The 23,714-nt window shown below is 34.1% G+C and overlaps 1 protein-coding gene across 1 annotated transcript in view; it reads right to left on the reverse strand.

The window, feature by feature from the left end:
* GABRA2 (gamma-aminobutyric acid type A receptor subunit alpha2) overlaps positions 1-23,714 on the reverse strand; it is a 138,826-nt gene that overhangs the window by 34,612 nt on the left and 80,500 nt on the right. Inside the window, exons 4-5 of the mRNA XM_072621433.1 lie at positions 9,627-9,847; positions 7,220-7,302 (exon numbers count right to left, since the gene is read on the reverse strand). Coding sequence (XP_072477534.1) covers positions 7,220-7,302; positions 9,627-9,847 — 304 coding nt within the window. The remainder of the gene's footprint in view (positions 1-7,219; positions 7,303-9,626; positions 9,848-23,714) is intronic.

Below are 23,714 nucleotides of genomic sequence, written 5' to 3' on the forward strand. Positions count from 1 at the left end.
TCTGTATCTATGTGTCTTTGTGATTAATGCAGCCAACTTCATTGCAGATGGACTGTTATCTCTTTCCCTCCCCCTCTTCCCCTGTCTCTGATTGCTGCAGCATTAGAGAAAGGATAGAAGAGGGAAAGAGAAGACAAACCTCATATTATTTAGTTTATATGATTGCTAAAGGCAATTTCGGATCAGAAATAGAAAGAAATAATATATGTGCAGTTTTAAAAGGGGCTTTAATCAAAGCCCACATGGATATGAAGTTTAAGGAATACACAGAAGTTCTGGAAATTGTTGAAAAGTTGTTGATAAAATTCTCTCTCTCTTTCTACCTTCTAACCCTGGCCAGGTTGTGAAGGTGGGGAGAAAGACAAGAAGAAATCAGGGCAGCTTTTCCCCTAGTATCAGAGAGGCAGACTGACTAGCATTTTAATTATCTCATGCCTCACCTAAAAAAGAAAAGTTTTGTTTAATGGGAAAGAACTAAAAGGTAGTTATTGTGGTCATATTTTAAGTGAAACATGCCACTCCTAATTGGATATTTAAGACAGGTCAGAATTTGTTATATTGTGTGGCACTCAGGCAAATTGGAGAAACGCCATAAGCTACTCAGAGGGAATGTGATCCTGCACCATTAACACGTGAAGTTTGTATCTGGAAAGGAAACACTGGGGGAACAATTCTAGATTTAATCTAGGATGGGATCCTCCTGGTCAGTTTCCCCATTGTGTTTCTTTAAAAAAGAATTGTTTCCCACCTGACTATTTCTGAGTCTGGCTATGAAACAGATATTGCATGATTGGAAAATTTTACTTTTATCTGAATTCAAGCAGAGTCAAGGACATTTTATCCTGTCATATTTGGTATGTCACATTTCCCTATTTTTTCTCTCTATAGCAAATTTCTATGATCAATAGCAATTGACCAGCAAAACATGGGAGCCCTTTTGTGTAATCTTACTGGGAAATCTAATATTATTTTTATCTGAAATTAGAACATGTTCAGAAATTTATTTAAATTACTTAAGACTCAACTTAAGATGTCCCCATTATTTAAAAGGATTTTAAAAGCAGTAGTTACCAGTGTGAGATTCCATTGTACCTGTTTGATTAAAGCATTTTGTGATATCTAGGAATTTGGTTTGTTCTAAGACTCTGGGAATTCACATTACTTAAGGACATTTTATACCAACTAAGTTTCAATGAATTTTAATTTTAAAAGGTTCATTTTTGCTTTAAAGTGAAAAGAGAATCATCATTTTAAAAGGTTTCAACTAATTTTCTTTATAAAAGTTTAGTGGCTCTGTTAACATCAGGATAAAATTTCAGCTATTTTAAAGAAAAAGAAATATTTTTAGAAGAAATGTTTTTCAAGATAAGGGTAGAGCCTATTAAACTGTCATTTTCAAGATAATGTATTGCTAAATTAATATGCAAAGATCTACAAAGCAAAAAAGATCTTGCTATTTTAATCTGAATTTGTAGTCATTCCACAGCCTAAGCAAAAGTTAAAATTAGTGTTTGAACTTATTAAGAACTTAATTTCTAAAGTTTCTCTTTCAGAGTGAATATAATCAGAGAAGGATAAACAAGTCTGTGAAACAACAATGAACATCTATTCAGTCGTGAGATTCAAATTAGAAATCTCTTTTGTTTAAGACAATACAGGCATGCCAGTGAAGAGCAATAACTTGTGAGCCGTATTGTCTATGGTAGAAACATAAAGGAAAGTGAAACAGTCTGAATAATGGGTTCAAGAGATTTTGAAAGATAAATAAAGGTTTGATTGAAAATATGGAAGGCAGATAAGAAGGTTTGGGATCCAAGCCCCTCCTATCCCCAGATAGTTGCTTTGGGTAGTGTCATATGGTTTTGTACCAGTGTCATATGGTTTAAGCATGCTGAGAGAGTGTGGGGGAGTATTTCCAGAAAATGGAAAAATGATGTAAATTGATCTGATAATTAATAGCCCAATCAAATTTGAGGTGGCCCTACCTAACTGATACCAACCCATTTTTAAACTCTTGTGATCATTTTTTGACCTTTGTTTGCTTAACCTCCTTGCCAGATTTTTAGGTTAAATACTCTCTACTTGCATATGACAGCTCTTACTGTATATCACTCACAGTACAAGGACCTGGTGTCACACTAGCTAAAGACCCAAACTCTCTAATGTCAGGACCCTATGAGGCAGGGACAGCTCTACATGCAATCTCAGCAGGAAGCAGTTTCAGAAGCCGAGACGTTTGTCCCTTACCTCAAAAGGTTTTAGGCCTCATCTGTTTAAGGGGGAATGATGGGATACCTGGGTACATGTACTTGGACCCCAATTCCAATTCTAAAATCGCATTTCTTTTTAAAAACCTTGTCACACTACATCATTTTCTTCTCAAAATTGGCACAGACCTACATGGACTAAAATTACTTGCAAAGAAAAAAGGGAGAGATGTAGAGAGCTAGTACTGATGGAGTCCCGAATGTGAGGTACTTGAAACTTGTACTAGCATAAAGGCTGACGTTCTCAGGAAATTAGGTCACCATTTCCACTCCTGATAAGCAAGGACAAGATCATCCTGTGCTGGGGATGGAAGCTTAATTCCATGTGGACAGTCTTGGGCGGGTAAAGGTAGGAACTTCTAAATCTTAGAGTTCTCACGAGGCCCCCCCAAGAAACGACTGGGAATCGAGGTGAACCGAGCTATCTCGTGTATTTCCGCCTCTTCCCGTGAGAAACGTGATGGGAGAGAGCTCTCCCCGCCCTCGAGATTGTCCCGGATCTGGGTACACTATTGTTATCTAACAGCACAGTATTCAGATGCAAACTATGCGGCTGGAGAGCTTAAGTAGGATCAGGAAAGCCTGAAAGTTCTCTTGGGTGGAGGGGCCACGTGTGAGGACAACAAGGCTCCGCTTTTCCTCTCTCCTCTCTCCCCTCCCCCTCTCTCCCCACTTACACTTCTACTTCCAATCTCTTATTGTAAGATCTTTGCCTCCTTGGGAGATTCTTCGCTCCCTCCTAAGGAAAAATTCCCCTGCACTTGTAACTAGACCCTGAAATAAAGCTCAACCCTTGTTCGACTCTGGAACGTCCTTTCTCTCATACGAGCATCCGGTTTGGCCAACCGAAGACCTCCGATAGAGGTAAGGAAAGACTCGGGTAGCCCTCAGGCCTCTAGACCTGGCAATCCTGACCCTGATTGTGTACCCTGAGGTTATTATGCAGAAGGAACCAAGATATGGAAGTAAAAGATGTAAATTAAAAATGTTTTCATGGGAATAATCTTGCTTGCTTGCTTGCTTAAGAGAGTATATAAACTTGACCCTCAGATCAATAAATCAGTCATGTACCAGTCATGTACAGATGATACAGGCTAACCTAGCCCCCGCTGCTATCTCTTTCTTTTCTATAACCGCTGTGCCTCTGATCCACCAGTTGCTGGCATCAATCAATTGGGAAATGACTCTCAATTTTTATAAATTTGGCTCAGTTCCCAATATATTTGAGAAATGAGGGTTTTCTCAAAGAAATTTGCTGTAAGAATATTATGATTACACAGTATTTTGTTAAATAGCCTGAATTTACCTTCCAAGTTCAATCAAATGACCAGAAAGTGCAGACCTACTGATTTTTTGATCATTGGTTTAACTTTTTAAAAATCTTAAATATATTTGCAGTAATCTCTTTTTTAATTACACTATTAAGTTCATTCATCTGTTTTTATTGGGGTAGGGATTTTACAGAATGGAATCAAAATGATCCTTACAAATTCATTCAAAAGCTTAGGTTTTAATTTATTCATTTTTGAAACAAACTGAAAAATGAGGCTAACCTCTAAAAAGGATAAAATATAAAACATATGGGAATGAAAACTATAAAGTTATATAGATCTAGAAAGTTAGAAATATTGGTAATAGACTATGCTTCATTGATTAGAGAGTGATGTGGATCTCAGACTGATGCTAATCTTGTTATTGTTCTTAAATAGGAAGGAGAACAATGAGTATAGGAAGTAACAAAGCTACGAAAATGCTCACTATCTCCTGACAATATAGGAAAATTGGGGGTGGGGGATAGAGATAATCATTTGTATAGCACCTACTAGGTTCCAGGCATGGTGCAAAGTACTTCACATATACTATTTCATTTCATCCTCACCACAGTCTTGTGAGATAGGTGCTGTTATTATCCTCACTTTAGAAGATTGAGCAAACAGAGGATAAGTGACTTGCCTGGAGTCACACAACTAATAATTGTGTAGCCCAGATTTAAACTCAAGTCTTTCAGCTGTGCTACCTTGCTGCCTCTTTTGGCATGTGAACCATACCAAAATTGTGTGGTTTAAAGGACCTGGTGAGTCTGCCAGCAGAAAGTGTGGGTATTCTAAGGGTAACTCTGATGAAAAGAAATTATTTTTTTTAAATACGATGTGAATCAGAAAAAAAGAGAAAAAGATAGAAGGATGGGAGCTTTGAGAGAGAAAGGAATTTGAGATGAACAAAAATGGATAAGATGAGCAATTGAAAGTTCTCATTCAGCAGGAAGTCAAGGTAATCTATAAGCATTTTCTCATGATCATGGTTATAGCCTCTTCCACAGACCCTAGAAACTGACAGACCGAAAAGAGAAAATGAATGATAACAAGCTAACACAAAGCAGGTGAACTTACTCTAGTCTGGCATTACTAACCTCTAGTGGTATCACTCACTGAACAAACTTACCCAGGTATTCCAAATCATCACATTATGAATACTCTACCATTTTGTTAGTACTGTATTTTAAAAGAATCTCTTATTAGTTTCATTTAAAACATTTGAATAAGTTCTCTTTTGTTTTTTTTGATATCCCAAATACTTTTTTTTTAAAATTCTATTTAATCTCTTGTCCCAATAAATATCTTCTTGTCTTGAATTACTCCAATCCTGAATTAGCTTATTGTGATCTTAGATTTTCATTTCTCTCTGCAATGTAACTTATGTAATTTAAATGACTGCTTTCTGTTTTATATCCACTCTTATTTTTTACTGTTATGATGTCAACATTTCATACTATTTCTAGAGATAAGTTATTAGGTGTTCAATAGAGATTGTACATCTGAAGAAACTTTTTCCATGACAATAAAAGGATTTTTTAGTTAATAAAAGGATTTTTTAGTTAATCAAAGATGTGGTGGGGTAAAGGGAAGGTGGAGAGACAGAGACAGAGACAGAGATATTAAGAGAGAGATAGAGATGGGGTTGAGTCAGGTCCCATTCAGAAGAATAAGATGCACCATGAATGATGATCAATTTTTATTCAACAAAACCATAAAAACAAGAAGAATATGCTATAGCGGTTTTGCCAACCAGACTTCAATGTGGCACACTTGAGCTTTCTAAGAACAAGATATTGACTGACAACCCTTTATGATGGTAAATTGTAGAACAGTTGCCAAATTGCATAGAGCTTCATCATGAAGGATTCCTTCACTGATGAAATCACAGGTTCAGACCAAATACTCTCTCTTTTGAATGAACAGGTGTTGATTCACCGAGTGACCCTGAACATTCCACTTTAGAGGCAACAAGAATATTATAGGTTCCCAAAGGAACATGGGATCCAGAAAAGAAGCCTCTTTTGAAGTGTTAGTGAATTTGGGACTCTTCCCAACAGTCCTTAGGGAACAGGTACTTGACAATCTCCATTAATGATTCAGATAGCACGATGCTGCCATCTGACCCAGAGTATTCACACAATTGCTAATTGATCAAAGGCTCAGGGTCTTGATATGTGTGCCCAGTGTATTCAGCAATGATGATATCTCTAAAATAAGCTAGATGATTTCTCTCCAATTAATGTCAGAATACCAAATATACTAGACTTTTTTATGTTAGGAAGTAGCAATGGAAGTGCCATAAAAACATTTTTTATAAAGTTTTACCATCAGAGATTTTTGAAAGTAGACAAATTACCATATACGCAGGATTGGTAAGATCATTCCTAATGTATGTGCACTTTGCAATACAAGATAATTTGGTATCAAATAAGGGCCTGTTCCAAAAGGGAATTATATACATATTTCCATGGGAAAACAGTAATCTAAAAGTTGAAATAAAACCATAACATTTCTAAGTTCAGATAGAACCTTAGAGACCAAGTAATGAGTCAGACAATAAATATTCATTAATCACCTACTATGTATGCAGCACTGTACTAAACTTTGAGGATACAAAGAAAAGCCTAGCAGCCTTTGCCATCAAGGGACTCATAATCGAATGGTAAATACAATACATAGAAATAAATTGAAGAGAGAGAGATTATTTGGTGGGGCATAATTAATTCCTATAGCTAGGGTACAAAATGACCTGAAGAAGTGAGAGTTTTAGAATTGATACTATCTTACAGAATGATGAGTTCCTGGAGATCATGAAATCAGGTGGAAAATGATGCGACTGTAAGTAGATTATAATCCCCTTGAGGCCAAGTACTCTTTTCATTTTTTTTCTTTGTGTCAAGATGCTTGGCAAATTGTGGGCACTTAATATATTTGTTAAATTGATTAAATCTAAGATCATAGAATTTAAAGTTGAAAAAGTATTTAGATATAATCTAGAATAACTTCTTTTATTTGAAAGATAAGGAAAATGAAACCCAAAGTGTTTAAAAAAAAAAAAAAAACTTGCACAAGATTACAGGTTACCCAACTCCTTTTAGAGTACTCATTTCATTAACTTTCTTCCTTGATACTTTCCCAACCTTCTGTACCACATGATTAGACAGTAGTTTTTCCCTCTAATTACTTCTGATGTTATCTCCCATGACAGTGAGTACACTGCTAGAGACTTCTGTGGTAAGTTTTCCCTTGTGATCTTAATTGTTAGGGCTCTCTCCTTCCTCAATTTATCACATATATATGTATTTACATCTTTTATCCCTTCAGCAGATGACAAGCTCCTTAAAAGGAAGAATTTGTTTTAATTTTGTCTTATCATTCTGTCTTGCACACAGTGGGCACTTAACAAATGCTTCTTGAATTTGGATCCACTGGAAAGCAGTGAGTGAATCAGCAAATTTTAATTAATCCATAAAGTGCTTAGTAAATGCCTGTAATTGATGGAGTGATAACAGAGACATGGCTAAAGATATAGTTGAGTAATTTGTGATATTATGATATGACTATGCAAAGAAATGAGTCGTTTGATTATGCATACTTCCAATAAAGTAAAAGTTATACATTTGCCCGTGTACTTACAGCTGCCAAATTTCAAAGGACATGAATGAGCATCCATTGGAAAGTCTTCCAAGTGCATTGGACATTCAGCTTGCACTGTAAGCCTAAAAATCAAAAATCAAGTCTTTTTTTAAGTTAATCAGAAAAGCAAGATAAAGGAATTGCAGCTAAATTAAATAAGTTCTCAACCATAGAGAAGATGAGGTTATATTATCTCAAGGTTAGTAGATAAATAACTTTTTGATAGTTTCCCTTTCTGTGATGTTTATGAAGCCTTATTTTCTCACTCACCAAAAGCTTGAAGAGTTGACCAGAGGAATCAAAACCAGGAAGTGTATGTGTATGTGTGTATGTTTGTGAGTGTGTGTGTGTGGGTGTGTGTGTGTGTTGGAGTGTGGGTTAGCCACAGTAATGTCACAATTTATCTTCTTAAAAGCACAAAGAAATACTAATTTTTCTGAGGGCTGTTTTTCTCATATAATTCTGAATAATTTTTAAAATAAAAGTAAAATATATGAATATGTAACTTCAAATTATTAATCTTTATAAAAAAATTTTAAAAAGCAAACACTTCACCAGGTCTCCCCTAAAATATACATCTTATATATTGGAATTAAATATAAAAATAAACAGAAATCTAAATAGATTTTAAAATAGACTTTGTGTTTTTAATGTAAGGTGTAATATCAGCTATTGGACTGAATGAATCCTGACACATCAAAGCAATATGATATTTTTATTAATCAGAAAATTATCCAAATTTGCATTACATACTTTCTACTCAGGATGGAAGAAAACTAGTCCTAAATGAAGATCTATCTCACAACTTCAAGAAATTGATTAAAAGTCATGTAGTCCAACCTTCTCATTCCACATATGAGAAAAGAGCTTTAGAAAAGTAAGATTCCAGTTATTGACAAAGCTGATACAAAAACCCATTTCTTTGGATTCAAAGTCAAGTATAATTTTTAACCCCACCATGACTTCTCTCATCTTTGGCTTTAAGATTCTACTTAACTCCAATATTTTAATTAATATACTCCTAAAATATGATGTTCCCAACATTCTGAAAGGCATTACCCTTCGATCAGGTCCTAGAAAGAAGAAGCAAGATGAAATATAGTGAATAACCATCTCCTCACTGTTATTCAATTTTAACTGGGCATTTAAAGACTTTAGTTATCACAGAGACAAGTAAACAAAGGGACATATTTGTGATTCTGGGATTTATTTTTTTCCACAAATCTTTTTTGAATACAATCTGAAGTATATCAACAGAGATAAATTTATCTCTGTAACTTTGTGTATTCGTCATTTAACATACCACTCATATCTTTCAAAATACAAAATTTCCTCATAGCTATAGTATTTCCAAGAATAAACCAAATTCCCATAAACTTGTTTCTTTGATTTATCATCAATTTTCTAAGGTTGGCTTTGATTTCCCACAAGTTAACTAAAAAGAATACCTGTTACTTGTAAAAAGAAAAAATTCTGTAGAAAATGGAACAGATTTTTTGGGGGGGAAGAGGAAAGTGGCAATTTTAAAACATTTACCTCTGCTAGTGATTTCGTTGCATATGAAAATTGTGATAACCAATTCATTCCTAAATTATATTTCAAAAAATGCCCACTGAATTATATGAATGTGTAATTTTACTCTGCATTTACTCATAAGATCTACCCACTGATTTTGAGATTCTAATCAACTAGCATTTATTGGTCTGAGAAGCAAAACACAGAATTCTGCAAAGGGTTATTATGTGCATTATGATAGAGGGAGTTCGTGCAAGGAAAATTGCCTATACTAATGAAATCCTTTCCCCACTAACCCCTGCCCCCCACCAAAAAAAAAAAACAACAACAACAAACTGACTTCAAGGACAGATGACTACATCCATAAGTATGAAGTTACAGAATATATTTTTACTTGTTTTTAACAGAGAAAATGTATCAAAGGTATATAATGAATGCTTCAATTCAGAAATCTATTTTAATAAAATGTAAAATATCTTGTATTGATTAAAAACTTAAATACACAAATTAATAGAACTTGAAGTGTGGAGTAGCATGAATAAAGGACCTTAAAGTAACATTAGAATTTTTATTAATGAATACAGAGCTTGGAAAGTCACAGCAATGTTAGTAGGATAATCATTATCTAAATGACTATTAACTAACCTGCTCCTTTCCTTCACTTCTGTCATGGGTTCCATTATTATTTTAGTCAGACTTATCCTTCATACTACATACTTTAGCTTCTTAGCAATCACTCATCAAAGTATCTTGATCATTCTAATGACACAACATGAATAATAATATAAGAGTTCAAATGAGCAAATAACTGAGACTGTATTGATTGATAAACTGGTGTGTCCATTTCTGAGCATATAAATGAAACACAGAGAAACAGGAGGGAAAAATTTACCTCATTGTGTATAACAAAGTGCCATCATCCTGGATACGTAGAAGCTTGTTTGGCATTGTCATGTTATGAGCCACAGATTTCTTTCCATTGTGAAAGAAAGTGTCAGGAGTCCAGATTTTGCTGGCCATTAGATTATTCAGTCGGAGAATGTTCATGGGACCTTTAAATTTCAACCTTTCGTCTTTCCATTTTTGACGGAAGAAAACATCTATTGTGTATTCCTGTAAGGGGAAAAATAATTCTGAAGGAAAATAGATTCCTATCCCCCCTTCAAGACTATAAGAACAATAAAATTAATGAAAATAGATGCTAGAAAAGAAAATAGACAGTTATTTGCATGAAAATCAATGCAAGACTGACAGAATTTTAAAGTCTATCTTCCCTTTATAATAAAGCCATACACATATACCATTTCTGTTTATCAGAGTGTTATACTTCAAGTAATCTGAGTATAATAGAAATAATTTTTCCTACTATATCACCCAATACAGTGATTTTGGAGAATGAATATGGGGCTGACTTTCCAAGATCCATCTCCTGTCTTTCAAATCCAAAATACAGGCCACTTATTTACATTTATCACAAATAAACATCGCCCATTTTCAAAGCAGTATTGGGTACGCACCTATATCCTTAGCTCTATAGGTCCATAAAAAAAAAACAAAAAAATATTGTTTTGCAACTGGACTCTTTCACTTGGGTTCACAGAGAATTGTGATGAATAGCACTTCACTACAGCCTGTGGAACAGAAGAGCATGGAGAGCTAATCTAAAGAGGCAAAGTAATGAAAAGAAAACTGTCTGACTTCTTTTTTTTCTTTGTCTCTTTTTTGTTTCCTGAGATAATACTAATAAAGAGTGGGTAGCAGTTTACCTAGAAGCAAAAGACGAAAAGATCTGACTAATGAGGACACAGTCAGGTCCCCATGAATCATCACCTACTTCCTGGTGTCTATGTCACTCCAGGCAGACTATTTGTATTTCTTTTTTGTTCTTAATAGAAGGATTTTTGACTAAATATAGTGTTATCATCTTGCTTGGATCAGGTGCTTTTGAGTTCATAGAATTTTTTTTTTCATCTGAGAAGCCGTAATTTAAACTATAGGGCTTCTTTGGGAGACAGGAAGCTACTTAAAAGTGATCCACATACAAATGAAACTTTGTCATTTAAAATATTTGTCTGTCCTGATCGTCAGTATCTCTGAAATCATTTTCCAATGTTGTATCTAAACCATATTCAATTCTACCTATGCTTCATAGAGAAACCAGTGACAATTTTATCCAAAGGTGGGAAAGTTGAATTGGTCATGTTGGCAAAATGAATCTTTTGAAAAACATCCATAAAGAAGAGATAAAGTCCCCAACATTCAGGAAGAATCAGTTTATGTTTGTTTTGTGATTCTTTTTAAGAATTTTCAAACATTCTTACAAAATAAAGGGGATGAAATTTCAATTAGAATCAAAATACCTGCAAGTTTCCGATAAGAGAAAGCCCTTGAAGTGGCTTTCTGTGAGGAAAGAAATCAGTTTCAGATGGGTGAGGATAGGATGCCCAACTTGCAATTGTGAACAAAGCTGATTTTCTGTTTCTATCTCACTGCCTTTGATAATGTACTGCAGCATATTTTCTGAAAGATGTTAAGTTATGCACCTGAGTTTAACATTTAGAAATAGCACCTGCAACAAAAATGGTCAAAGTTGTATTCTTGATGATTTAGCACCTTAGTAACTGTCAAACACCAAATCTGATAAGGCAGTACTTAGAAATCAAGAAACTTCTTAAATGTTCAAATCCTTATGAGAATATAAAACTATTATTATATTATGGTGAATGTTTTCATGCTCACAAGACTAGAACTGTGATTTCACTTTGCTAGGGAACTTCTATCAAAGGAGGAAACGTCCAGTGTCAATGAAGATCAATACCTGCTTTCAACAATAGGCTTAGAGATCTGTTTGAGGGCACTGAGAGGAAAAACAGCTCATGCAAGGTCACGTAGCCATGTGCTTTGGTAGGGTAACTTGAACCCAGATCTTGCTGATGTCATTTTAAGCTCTCTATGTACTACCCAATCTGCTCTTTAATATAGATGTAATAGGTACTCATTAATGCTAATTGAATTATGACAATAAACAGCATGCACCATGAAAGGCAATGTATGCAATTAGCTATACTGGAGTCTGAACAGAAGCTCCTTTTTCTTTTGTCCACCTCCTAACCACATCTTTCTTCATGAATTGCTTTGTACCTGACACATCTGGCTGTATGAGCCTCTGGGCAAATCCCTTAATCTTTTAGTGTCCCAAACAACTCTCTAACACTATAGATGCAATTGCCAGTGGGTGTCCTTCTCTAATGTTAACTTTTTTATATCCAACTGTCAAAGGATTTTATGAAGAAACTGTTCAAACATGTAGGTGAGTCAACTAGGTAGTAGCATAATTGAGGACAAACTTCTTTTCTTAAAAGCTTGGATGATGAGACCCTTATCATTTTCTTTCTTATCTAAAAGTACTAAAAAAGAAAAGAAAAATCATTCCTGTTCCTATTTGTTCAAAAACTTTTTTTAAATACAGAACAATCATAAGAATATAAAAATATGTAAGTTAATTTTGCCTTTCGAGTTATTAGCAGTTATGCTGGTACCCAGGGGCTAAAAGAAATAAATGATAATAACGACAACAAAGGAAACTATGTAAATAAATACACAAGGGCTGTATAAGTTCAAGAACTTTAAAAAAATTTGATATGAATCTCATCCCATTTCAGCTTATCCAAGATCACGTAGCTAAAATTATTTCTCACTTGCAACTGAAGCAAGAGAAGTTTTGTTCTTGTGAACAAATAAGCCTGGAGAATAGAATAAAATAGAACTTTAGATCTGGAAGGGATGGAGAGGATATGTAGTGTAATCTCCTCATTTTACTGAGAAGGAAACCAAGGTCCCAGCAAGTTGAAGTGACTTGAATAAGGTCACATAGCTGTTCAGTACCTGAGTAAGAGAAGGTACTTCAAAGTTCTCTCTTTTTTCATGGTACTAAAAACGTAGTAAATATAGTATGTTGTAAGGGGGAAAACTCTTCCTACTAATTAGATCTATCTCAAAGAAGAAAGGGATATCTTGGGAAATGAGTTTCCCCCACTTTGGAAGTCTCTCACAAAGACCTGATATCTACTTTAAATGATGTACAGAATTTTTTTTTTTTTTTTGTGGATATGTTGGACTAGATTGAGCCCATTTTCTCTTGGACTCTATATATTATGATGGGAGAGCATGTCACAACTGGATTGAAGATGATGATGACAACGATGACATATAGTTATTTATATAGGTCCTACTATGTGCCTGGAACTGTGTTAAGTGCTTTATAAATATTGTCTCATTTGATCCTCACAACAGCTCTAAGAGGTAGATACTATTATTTTCCCCATTTTATAGTTACGGAAACTGATGTAAGCAGAGGTTAAGTGACTTGTCCAGAGTTATTTATTTCAGGTCAGATTTGAATGTCAGTCTGATTTCATGGTTGGGCTGACCTTTTCCCAAATGGAGGCCACTAAAGGAAATCAAGGAGAAGGGGGCTGAACATTTCAAATGGATACTCCAGGGAGATAACATAGTTGAGTCATAGGGTAAAGAGCAAAGTTGGAGGAGAATGTTCTACACTTGCAAGTTTCTATCCACCATCCCACCTTATTGACCCTTTACATAAATAAAAGGGTTTTGTACATAAATATGACATGACTATTTTTCATATAAAAAAAGTTTTATTTAGCACATAGAATATGAAACTTAGAATCAAGGAGGAATGAGTTGAAATCTGAGACACAGAAATAACATCATTATATTTATTATTATAACTGGCAATTATATAGTGCTTTAAGGCATGAAAAGAACATTTTAAACATTTAATTTTATCCTCCAAACAATTCTATGAAGTTGGTGCTATTATGATTCCCATTTTACAGATGAAGAAAATGAGTGACTTGCTCAATGTTACAAAGTTCAAGTGTCTGAGCCTGGATTTGAACTCTGGACTTGCTGAGTTTAATATCTGAGTCTCATGCAAATCTCAGACTTTCGTACTAATTTATAAACTGACAATATTCATCAGAAGAAGGAGTTTGGGAAATGACAAAGGTTTGACCTTGAAATATTGCTGTAGAAGCTCACTAACACCTAAATTATGATTTGTATTTGTTTCTTAGCCTGTTTTTAGCCCCCACCTCCATCTCTGATCAAAGTATTCAAGTATCATGAAAACATACGTGTACTTACTACCTGTGGGACCTTGACAAAGTTACCTAAAATCCTGGGACTTTGGGTTTTTCTTCTCAAAAAGGAAGCAGTTTGATTAGCTGCCTCCTGGGTTCCTTTCCTGCTCTAGCTCTATTATCCTATTATCTTAGCTCTTGAGTGACTGCTATTTGATAATATTGATTTCCTATGGAAACACAACTACCAAATAATGAGTTTACATTGATTGGAAAATAGCCCTCTTTGTTCATGTTATGACTTTGGGAGAGATACAGCAATAAAGCTTAACAATATGATTTTTCCAAAAATTGTAAAAATGAATCACTCTCTTCTTTATCAAAAGCTTTAAAAATAATATTTCATAACGATCGTCTCCAACTAGTAGCAAATTGTGCTTCTTATATTGATCAAAAATGTTCCTGAATTTTCTTTTCTGTCATAAACTGGGAGAAAAATGGCTTTGAAAATGACACTTCTGTTGTTGCAACTCTTTGTGATTAACCAAGAAGATAAGAAGCATCTTTGCAAATGCCAACCAGCCTTTTCAGATAATGCCAGTCACTAAGCACAGGAAAAGCTTCCTTGTGTATGAGAATGAAAAGCCAGATCTGAGTTCGTTCAATATATCTGCATTGGCATGTGTCTGTTCAGAACAGTTGACAACTTTTGCATTTTCAGACAACTGTTTGCATCTGAGTCATAAAATTATCAAAATAACAGCTTTATCTATAGTATTTCAAATTTGCTAAGGTAGTGATGATGTGTAAAATTTTGATAATACAAAAAAGAAATATAATTTTCATTTTTATATTCAACTTAGAAGACATAGTTTTCATAGAAGAGAATGCATTTGGATAAAAAAAGTCTACTTAGGTTATAATATAAATGTGGATGTACAGTCCACTGAGTTGCATGCTTCCTCTCTCTCTCTCTCTCTCTCTCTCTCTCTCTCTCTCTCTCTCTCTCTCTCTCTCTCTCTCTCTGTCCCTCCCTCCCTCATAGAAATGTAGATAGCAACTAATATTTATCTGTCAGTTTAAGGTTTACAAATATATATATCTATATATATGCATATATACATATATACATATATTTATAGAATCTTATCCTTGGAACTCAGTTTAAAAAAAAACTCAACAACTATCGTTCTCATTTTAAAAAGAACAAACTGAGTCTTGAGGGAAAGGATAACTTATTTTGCCCAGATCACACAGCAGGATTTCAACATTCAAAGTCCAATTCTTCATTCACTACACAACACTGCTGTTTAGAGATATGGAGAACCTGCCCCATAGTATTGTTAATACTAATATTATTCCAATGATTCTATTTGTTAATGAATACTCACACGTTAATAAAATCCAGAGAGTTAAAAAAAATTAAGTTGTGGATAATCCAAAAAAAATATGGAGAATCTTATGATGGCTCTGAGTGGGGTGTAGCTTATTACCAATGCCATATGGTAAAAGTGAGTAATAAACAATGCCCTGGCTGTGTGCATCAGTGTTCACAAAATATAAGAGGACCTACATAGCCCCCAGTGTACCAAATAGACTCCCTCTGGAAAAACTGTAGGAGAATCTGGACGAAAGCTGCACAGGTTAAGATTGCTTTGATGAATTATTGTTTGTATCACTGGAGTACCCACATCATTAAGATCACAGATCCTTCAAAATATTATATTACAATTAGTTTCATTCTTATTTTAATTGGTATATGTCTCCCTTATACACAGATAAAAGAACACAACTACCAATGCCATCTCAATCATGTATTTCTTTTGTCTTTTTATGAGGACAATCACTGGTATTCTCATATCGCGGGGATCAGTTAAGTTGTCTATCTGTTGTCTCCCACTCTTACTATAAAACCAACTCTTCTCTTTTTCTAGTTATAAATGCCTTTGACAATGAATTTTGTAACAAATTTCATGAAAATAATAATTAATAATATACCATATATAGAGAATATTTGTGTTTCCATTATATTTTGAGTTATTTGTGCTTGTGAGATTGTGATGTTTCATGATTCTCAGTGATATAGCATAAAGTATCAATAAGAGAATATTAATGTTAAAGAATTGAACTTTAGCAGAACTGAGTAGTTTGGGATCTCTAAAAGCACTGCATAATATTCCCAGTGTTGTCTATCCTAGTTCCTATATCCAATTTAATTCTAGATCTGTTCTATAATCATGTTATTTTATGACATTATTTAATCTATATCATTCTTCTATTGTATGTAGTGTTTTGAGTACTGCTTTGAATACATATTTTCTTTATAGTCTGAAAGATTTTATTTATAGTCATTTTTCTTCGTTTGAGAAACAAAAGGTAAGCTTTTGTAATTATAATAGTGATATCACTTGAAGAAAATAATACATCTTCTTACATTATTTCCTAATACTTTTCAGATACTTGCAAATAATTTTAAATTCAGCTTATTTTAGACATAAATTAAGGTTTCAAATAATCTCTGTGATGAGTCACTTCAATCAAATACATTTATAAACTGTCAACAAGAAGAAACTAGTTGCTGAGTTGAAAATGATGGGAGCCTACTGGGGTAAATGACCTCATAGGATGTAAAGTTTCTCTCTGTAAACAAAACCTGATCTTTTTCACACATTTTTAACATAAGCATTATTTTGATGATGCTATATGGCCATGAATCATTCGTTATCCTGGTGATTTTAGTGGACTACAAACTCAATATAATTTAATAGTGTGATATAAGAGCAAAAAGAGCTAACACAATCTTGGCTTCATTAGAGCAGGTCCAGGATGCCGGAGATGATAATACGACTATATCCTGGCCTGATCAAATTAAAAGTTGAATATCCTGTTCAGTTCTGACCACCACCACATTCACCCTCTGAACACTAAAAGGGCATTGGTATTGGGTTATGCACTGTTGTTCTGATCTCTGAGATCTCTTACAAAACTGAGAGGTGGCTTAGAATTCTTGCATTGAAATGACTTTTGTAGGTAATTTGTTTGTCAATTTTTCAATATAAAATGTTTAAGTGGCAATTGCTTCACAAAGGCAGAAAGACTAGAAGCCTGGATGTTGTTTTTTAAATCACTGTAAATTGTGCCTTATTAGCCCAGTGAAAGGATACGTATGGGCCATGTGCCAAGAAAGGAAAATACTGTTTCCTTCCCTTAATTCTTTTTAGTTTAAGTACAAAAGGTGTATGCCTCAATTCTCCTTGATGAAAATTGTAAGAGTAATTAAGTAGCAATATGAAAATATGGTGGAACTATTCTCTTACATGGATATAGAGGGATAAGACTCAGAAGTTCCCTATAAACTAATCCCAGCAGGTCTTTATATTTTCTGCAGAACTTTGGTCCTCTACAAAATTCTTATTCCAAAGTGTTAATTTGGTAGAGAAGTGATTTTGGTCCTCAACGCTATATGCCAATCATAAACAATCTCTGGAAGCTTCTACAAAGGATTCTAGCATAGGTCCCAAGATGGACCACCTGTCTATATAACGGGACTGGTGAACTATTTTTCAAAGGAGCTCACAACCAGAGATGTGATGATCAGGGATGGGTGGTGTAGGTTGTTGATGTTTGATAACAGTGATGATGTCCAGCAACTCTATTAAGGTGAATAAAGACTTGTCGAACTGCACTGATTTGGTGAAGATATCTGTATCAATTACATCACTGTTCCTATAAGTATTTCAATAAATAACTGAATTATGGAAGATATGAACAGCTCTAGTATTTATGCAAATCTGCATACATCCAAAAAATGTCAGCAATATTCTGATACCCCTCTAGTTGACACTACTAGCTCTATTCTCTGATGGAGATGCAGCTGAGTGGACTTTTATGGGAGGGATGGCATAAAAGATAACACTGAGGATGAATATCACTAGAAAAAGAGGTAGCTGAATATGAAGTAAGATGGAGAAAAGAGTGAAATCAAACAGCATATTAGGTAGGTCATTCATCAATAATTTATCAGAAAATATGGACAAAAATGATACAAGATGAGAATGTGGGGGTAAGAGGGAGACTATGCATTTGTGGAGAAGTAACCATATCAATAAAATCACAGATTCATTAAATAACATAGATACATAAAGATATGTGCTATAATATATAATACATAGATGACCAAATATATGTGCATCATAATAAACATAGAAACGTATATGTAATTCAAGTCACCTCTCAAGGTTACAGGCTGCTTTCTAGGATTATAAACTGCAAATGAATTGGTGATCATTAGGGAGTGGAGGAATTTTTCATAAATGTACCTGAATGAAAACACAGGAATAATGATTTTAGTGGGATAATAGGCAACACATGTGCTCTGATTCTCTCAATGCACAGTGCCTAGAACATAATAATTAATAAATGCTTATTGACTGATAGTGACGAATACTAGCTCAGATGTTACTTGTCTACTTATATTAGCATGACCTTATAGTAGCATGAGTAGCATGAATTTTATTGATTGATAGTGACAAAGAATCCTAGTTCTGATGTTGTCTATTTATACGAGAATGACCTTATACTAGTATGACTAGCATGATCTTTCAGAATGTAGGTTAAACTGCTCTACATTGGGAAGTACAGCTTTCTTCTATGTTTTCATTACTTAAAGTAAAGTAACTATTCCAACATTCTGAGTGCCCATAGATTAGGGATGCTGATCTACAGCAGCATCCCAAGTATGATGACTGATAGTTAGGCTTAATTTAACCGAATAATATGAACAGAAACACACACACATACACACATGAGTATTGGTACATGTATAGGCATACCCATATAATACATATTATATGTACATGTCATGCATATATGTGTATATAATTAAAGCAAATAACTTGTTTTTTACTCTGGGAATAGACACTCCAAATGTAGAAGAAAAGAAGAAAGCATTTTAAATTACTTAAATGCACACATCCAACTACAGACTTTGTCATCTTGTCAGCATAGCACATTCCAAAGTTTAATTACCTTCTTACTTATGAATTTTTAAATGTTGAAGTAAAAGATTTTAACTTAATTGCAGACATTGTAATTAGAATCTTTAATTATAATTTAGTCCTGAAACTTTCCTTGGACAATTAGAGTAGCTAATGATTTTGAGATAACAATGTGTATGTGTGTGAGTGTGTGTGTGTGTGTGTGTGTGTGTGTGTTTCATTGTTCCTAATTGTCTTTGCAATGCCACTTTTTCCTTTTAGGCTAATGTCATTATAAATGTTCATCACTAACCTGAACAGGAATACTTGGCAGTTTAGGTCATGCTTCGAACTGTATATTCTGCATAAAATGAGAGTGTAAGGATGAATCTGATACAAGGACAATCTGGTTTGTTCTGTACTTTATTTCTATGATAATTTTCTGTTTTGCAAAACTGCATTTCAGTGACATTAGCACAGAGTCTCCTAAAATCATTGACTCAGAGCTAGAAGGGACTACAGAGAGCATCTATCTATCCTCTGTGTTTTATTGAAAAGGAACATTTTGCTTTTGATAACTCCCCACAATATATTAGAAAGAACTGTGGCCTGAGAGTTTAAGGATATAAGTTCAGTCTTGACCCTGCAACCTGTTAGCTGTGTCTTCTTGGACAAGTCCTTTCACTTCGTGTCACCTGTCTCTTCATCTGTCAAGTGGGGAGTTGAAAAAGACAATCTCTACTGTCCTTTGTGGCTCTAACTGTTCATGCCTTTAAAGTAATACCCCTTTAAAGTAATTTTAAAGTAATCTCCACATCCTTAAACAAGTTACCTTATGTTTATATACCAAAAACCAATTTTAATTTTTCTTCCTAGGCATAATATAAAACCTTTAACCTTTTTCTTACTGATGTTCCTGTTTTCACTTTATTGATATTAAATGCCTTGTTGCTAAAGATGCATGATCATTTATTTTGGCTGTCATTTGACCACATTTATTTCCTTATAAACATCACTAAGTTTCTTTTCCTTAAGTATCCACTGCATCAAACTGATTTCATAATCACTATAACATTCTTTTCCCTTCAAAACTTCCCACATCTTCTCTTCCACTCAGTAATTCCTTACATCTTGTATATCTTTTAGACAACCTTCCACCCTTCACTGAGATCTTCTCTCAAAGAATATGGAAGCAAGTTTATACACTCTAGATGAGTTGTTTAAAATGTTGCATTGTCCCCAAACATTTTGCTAGACAAAATGGCAATATTACCAAAAATGAAAAGGACAAGATGAAAAGGAAGGAAGAAATGGACCCAAAGTCAAAACAAAAATTTTACCTTTTAATACATTAAATTAACACAAAGTACTAAGTTGCCCAAAGTTGTGAGTTCCATTCCCATAAAGACCAGGTGGCTTCACTCAGCTCCATAGTTAATAACTTCACATTTGACCCTATTCAACTATTTTTCACATGCATGCCAATGATGTCCAGTATAGAACTGGGAGAATATGATGATTCAGTGATAAATCATTCCTACTATGGGAAAGAACTGAAAGTGGAATAGCAACAACTTCTTTGTAAATGAAGCAGTAATTTTCTCTTCTGAGGTAAACAAGAATCATTTATAATATACCAATACAGCCTTGGTTTCTACTAACTGCCTCTGTGTCCTTCTACATTCCATTTTGACTTCAGTACCAGATTAATGATATTCCTCTGTATTCTATTATTAAATGCCATTAAAAAGTCAAACTACCCTTTTCCTCAATAAGCATACCTGAATATAACAAAACAGATTTTTGAATGAAGTTATTCAGTGTTTTTTTTTCCTCATTTTCCCCTGTAATTTCTTAATGTGGATTTCTCTGCCAACAGAAATTCAGGTTACAGTGCATATTTAGTTTGAGGTCATCAACAAGATGATCCATATTCATTCTTCCCTTACAAAAAGGCTGGTGTACCAATAAATATTCAACTCTCAGCATGATCTTGTTCTCTTGTAAGTCGCAAAGCTTCAATATAACTCTCTTTATAACTTGCTATTGAAGATCCGTAGTTTTTATCCATATCAGAGTTTGAAGATCAGTCCATAAAGTAAACATCCATCCAAAATTGAAATGACTTGTGTTTATTCAAAGCCTAAGAAATTTCCAGGTATCACTTTCTGCATTTGATAAAGATTTCTTTTATTCCTGCCTTTCGTTTTTTTATGGTTACAAGTCACAGAATGTTTCACCCTATCTGTGGTTTTGTTACGTAACCACGTTCATTCCCACTTCAGCCTTATTAGTTACAATTATAAGTGATTTTGAATAGTTAGAAGCATTTGAAATAGGTTGAAAAACTAAATCCAATTTCAATATTCCCAAAATTTCTTGAATGCTTAGGTGCAGTTATTTCTGATTTACTTTTTCATTTTGATTCCTACTATTTAGTCCTATTAATTAATTAAGCTCCTAAATAAGGAAAATCTTATCAATTTGCTCAGCCATTGTTTTCTTAGGATTGTGAAATTGCTAGGCTCTGATAGTTTTTGTTTAGTCTATTACACAAGAGTCTTATATAGCGAATCTTAGTTCCTATATATTTTAATATCATTCAATTCAGCTAACACACATTACTTGCCATTTATAAGCAAGATACTGCTAGGCACTAGACATGCAAAGTCCATAATAAAATAGTGCCTATCCTTAAAGTGTTTACATTATAATTGAAGAATATAACATGTACACAAGTAAGTAAATACAACATTGGACTTCTTCAAGATCAAAGAATAAACCACATATAGAATGTATATACAAATTCATTTCAAAAGGGACAGAGTGCTAATAAATGGCTGCTGATGTCAGGCAAAGCCTTGCATCAAGAGGGGAGAAATAATTTGTACTTCAAAGGAATTTTGAGATTTTCTAATAGAGATAAAGTATATCCAGACAGACCTGTGGAGACACTAAGAGGGCTCTGTGAATGTGCTAAAGTAGCAGAAGTGCTAAAGGCAGAGTCAGGAAGAATTGAATTCTAACCTTGCCCCTGACACTTACTAACTATGCGATCATGGGTAAGTCACTTCACCTCTCAGCCTCGTTTTTCTCATTTGTAAAATGAGGAAAATAGCACCTAGTTCAGATGGTTGTTCTGAGGATGAAATGAGTTAATACATATAAAGCATTTTGCAAATGTTCAGTCACTATACAAATGCTCCTTTTATTGTTATTGTTGAAGTAAACATTTTTGTGATTTGACTTTTTGCAAAGCCACATAGACAAAAGATAGAATTTCCTCTACTAGGAATAGCTCCTGGGTCACTTTGATTGAAACAGAGAGTATACGAAGCTAATATGAATTAAGATTAAGTAAGTATTTGGGAGCCAGATTAGGAGAAGATCTAAAGTTGAAGTTAATAGCCAAACATGCATATTTTTGTTTGTGTATGTAATGTATATACATATACTCACATAGATCTATAGCTATGTTCACATATATAAATATAATATGTGGGTAGAAGATGTAAATGTATGTACATATATGAATAAACACATCTATATAATATTCAGTTTATTGTATAGTATTGTATACTATGCATTATTATAATGTTCAGAGTAGGGATATAATAAACAATATATATATGCATTGCATATACACACATTATTAATATATAAGATAACTGTGTATATGCAACATACAATTACAATAGGCATAGATTATAGATATAGATATATTCAGTTGTGAGTGCTTGATTATCAACCTGAAATTTAAAACCCTTCATAATCAAGCTCCCATGTAATTTTGTTCACATTACCAACTTATTACATATAACTTAGCTTTATACACTTTCTTTTGCAGCCAAAATGATCTTCTTGATGATTCTAATAATGGAGAAAAACCTAATCCAATCTAATATACCTAAGTAACTATCTGTCTTTATGTACATAAATAATGAGAGGAGACAACAATAATAGAAATAGAATTCTTTTTCCCAGGAAATAAATAATTATTAATAATTATTACTATTAATAATAATTTATATTAGGTAACAAATTGGAGATGGTTACAAGAGATATAAGATTTGAGAATACACACACCTGAACTGTGCTGGAGCCAGCTCAAGTTATTGAGCCAATTGTTAAACTTTCAGTGAGGATATTTATATCTCCATAATGAGCAAACACTATAAATCAGGGGTTGATTTCTTATTTTGATTTTTCTCAACTTAAAAAAGGGATGGAGAAAATTGTAATGATGCAGAGTAAATTTAAATATGTTTCCTGGATGCATTTTCTTTTTTCTGGAGTAAGTTATTAAACATTTTTGGGCACATAGTTACATAGAAGATATTCAGATACTCATATCAAGCATGCACTTGATAATACAGGATTGGAGTTAAACAGGGCTGGGAGGACCAGGGAGAGGAGAAGCATTAGAACTAGATATGTAGATTTGAGAATACTCTGGAGAGAGATAAAAAATCACAGTTATGGAAGTTGGTAAGTTTACACAGTGATAGAGAACTGAGAAGAGGGCTACAGGCAGAGCCTTGGGGTATTGCTCAGTAGGAAGGTGGTTAATTATTATGCAGCAAGATTACAGCCACAGAAACTTAGGAAAGAGCGTCCAGAAAGATATGGTAGAGAGTATCAAAAACTGAGGAGGTGAAAATATGAGAGCTGAGTTGTGTTTGCCTTTGTTTTCGAAGACGACCATAACAACAGGGAATTGATGACCTGATTTGCAGTTGACTTTGAGTGAGGGAGGGCTGTGCAAGATCACCAGTTTCACTTTCTCTTCCAAAGCCAGATATTCATCAGGATGAGTGGAGATGACCCAGCATGCAATGGGAGACCCTGGCTGTTTAAGGCTAAGGCCTTTTCAGGTACTCACTTAGAGTGAGGTAA

The sequence above is a fragment of the Notamacropus eugenii genome, chromosome 6 (genome assembly GCF_028372415.1).
Source record: "Notamacropus eugenii isolate mMacEug1 chromosome 6, mMacEug1.pri_v2, whole genome shotgun sequence".
Lineage (NCBI taxonomy): Eukaryota > Metazoa > Chordata > Mammalia > Diprotodontia > Macropodidae > Notamacropus > Notamacropus eugenii.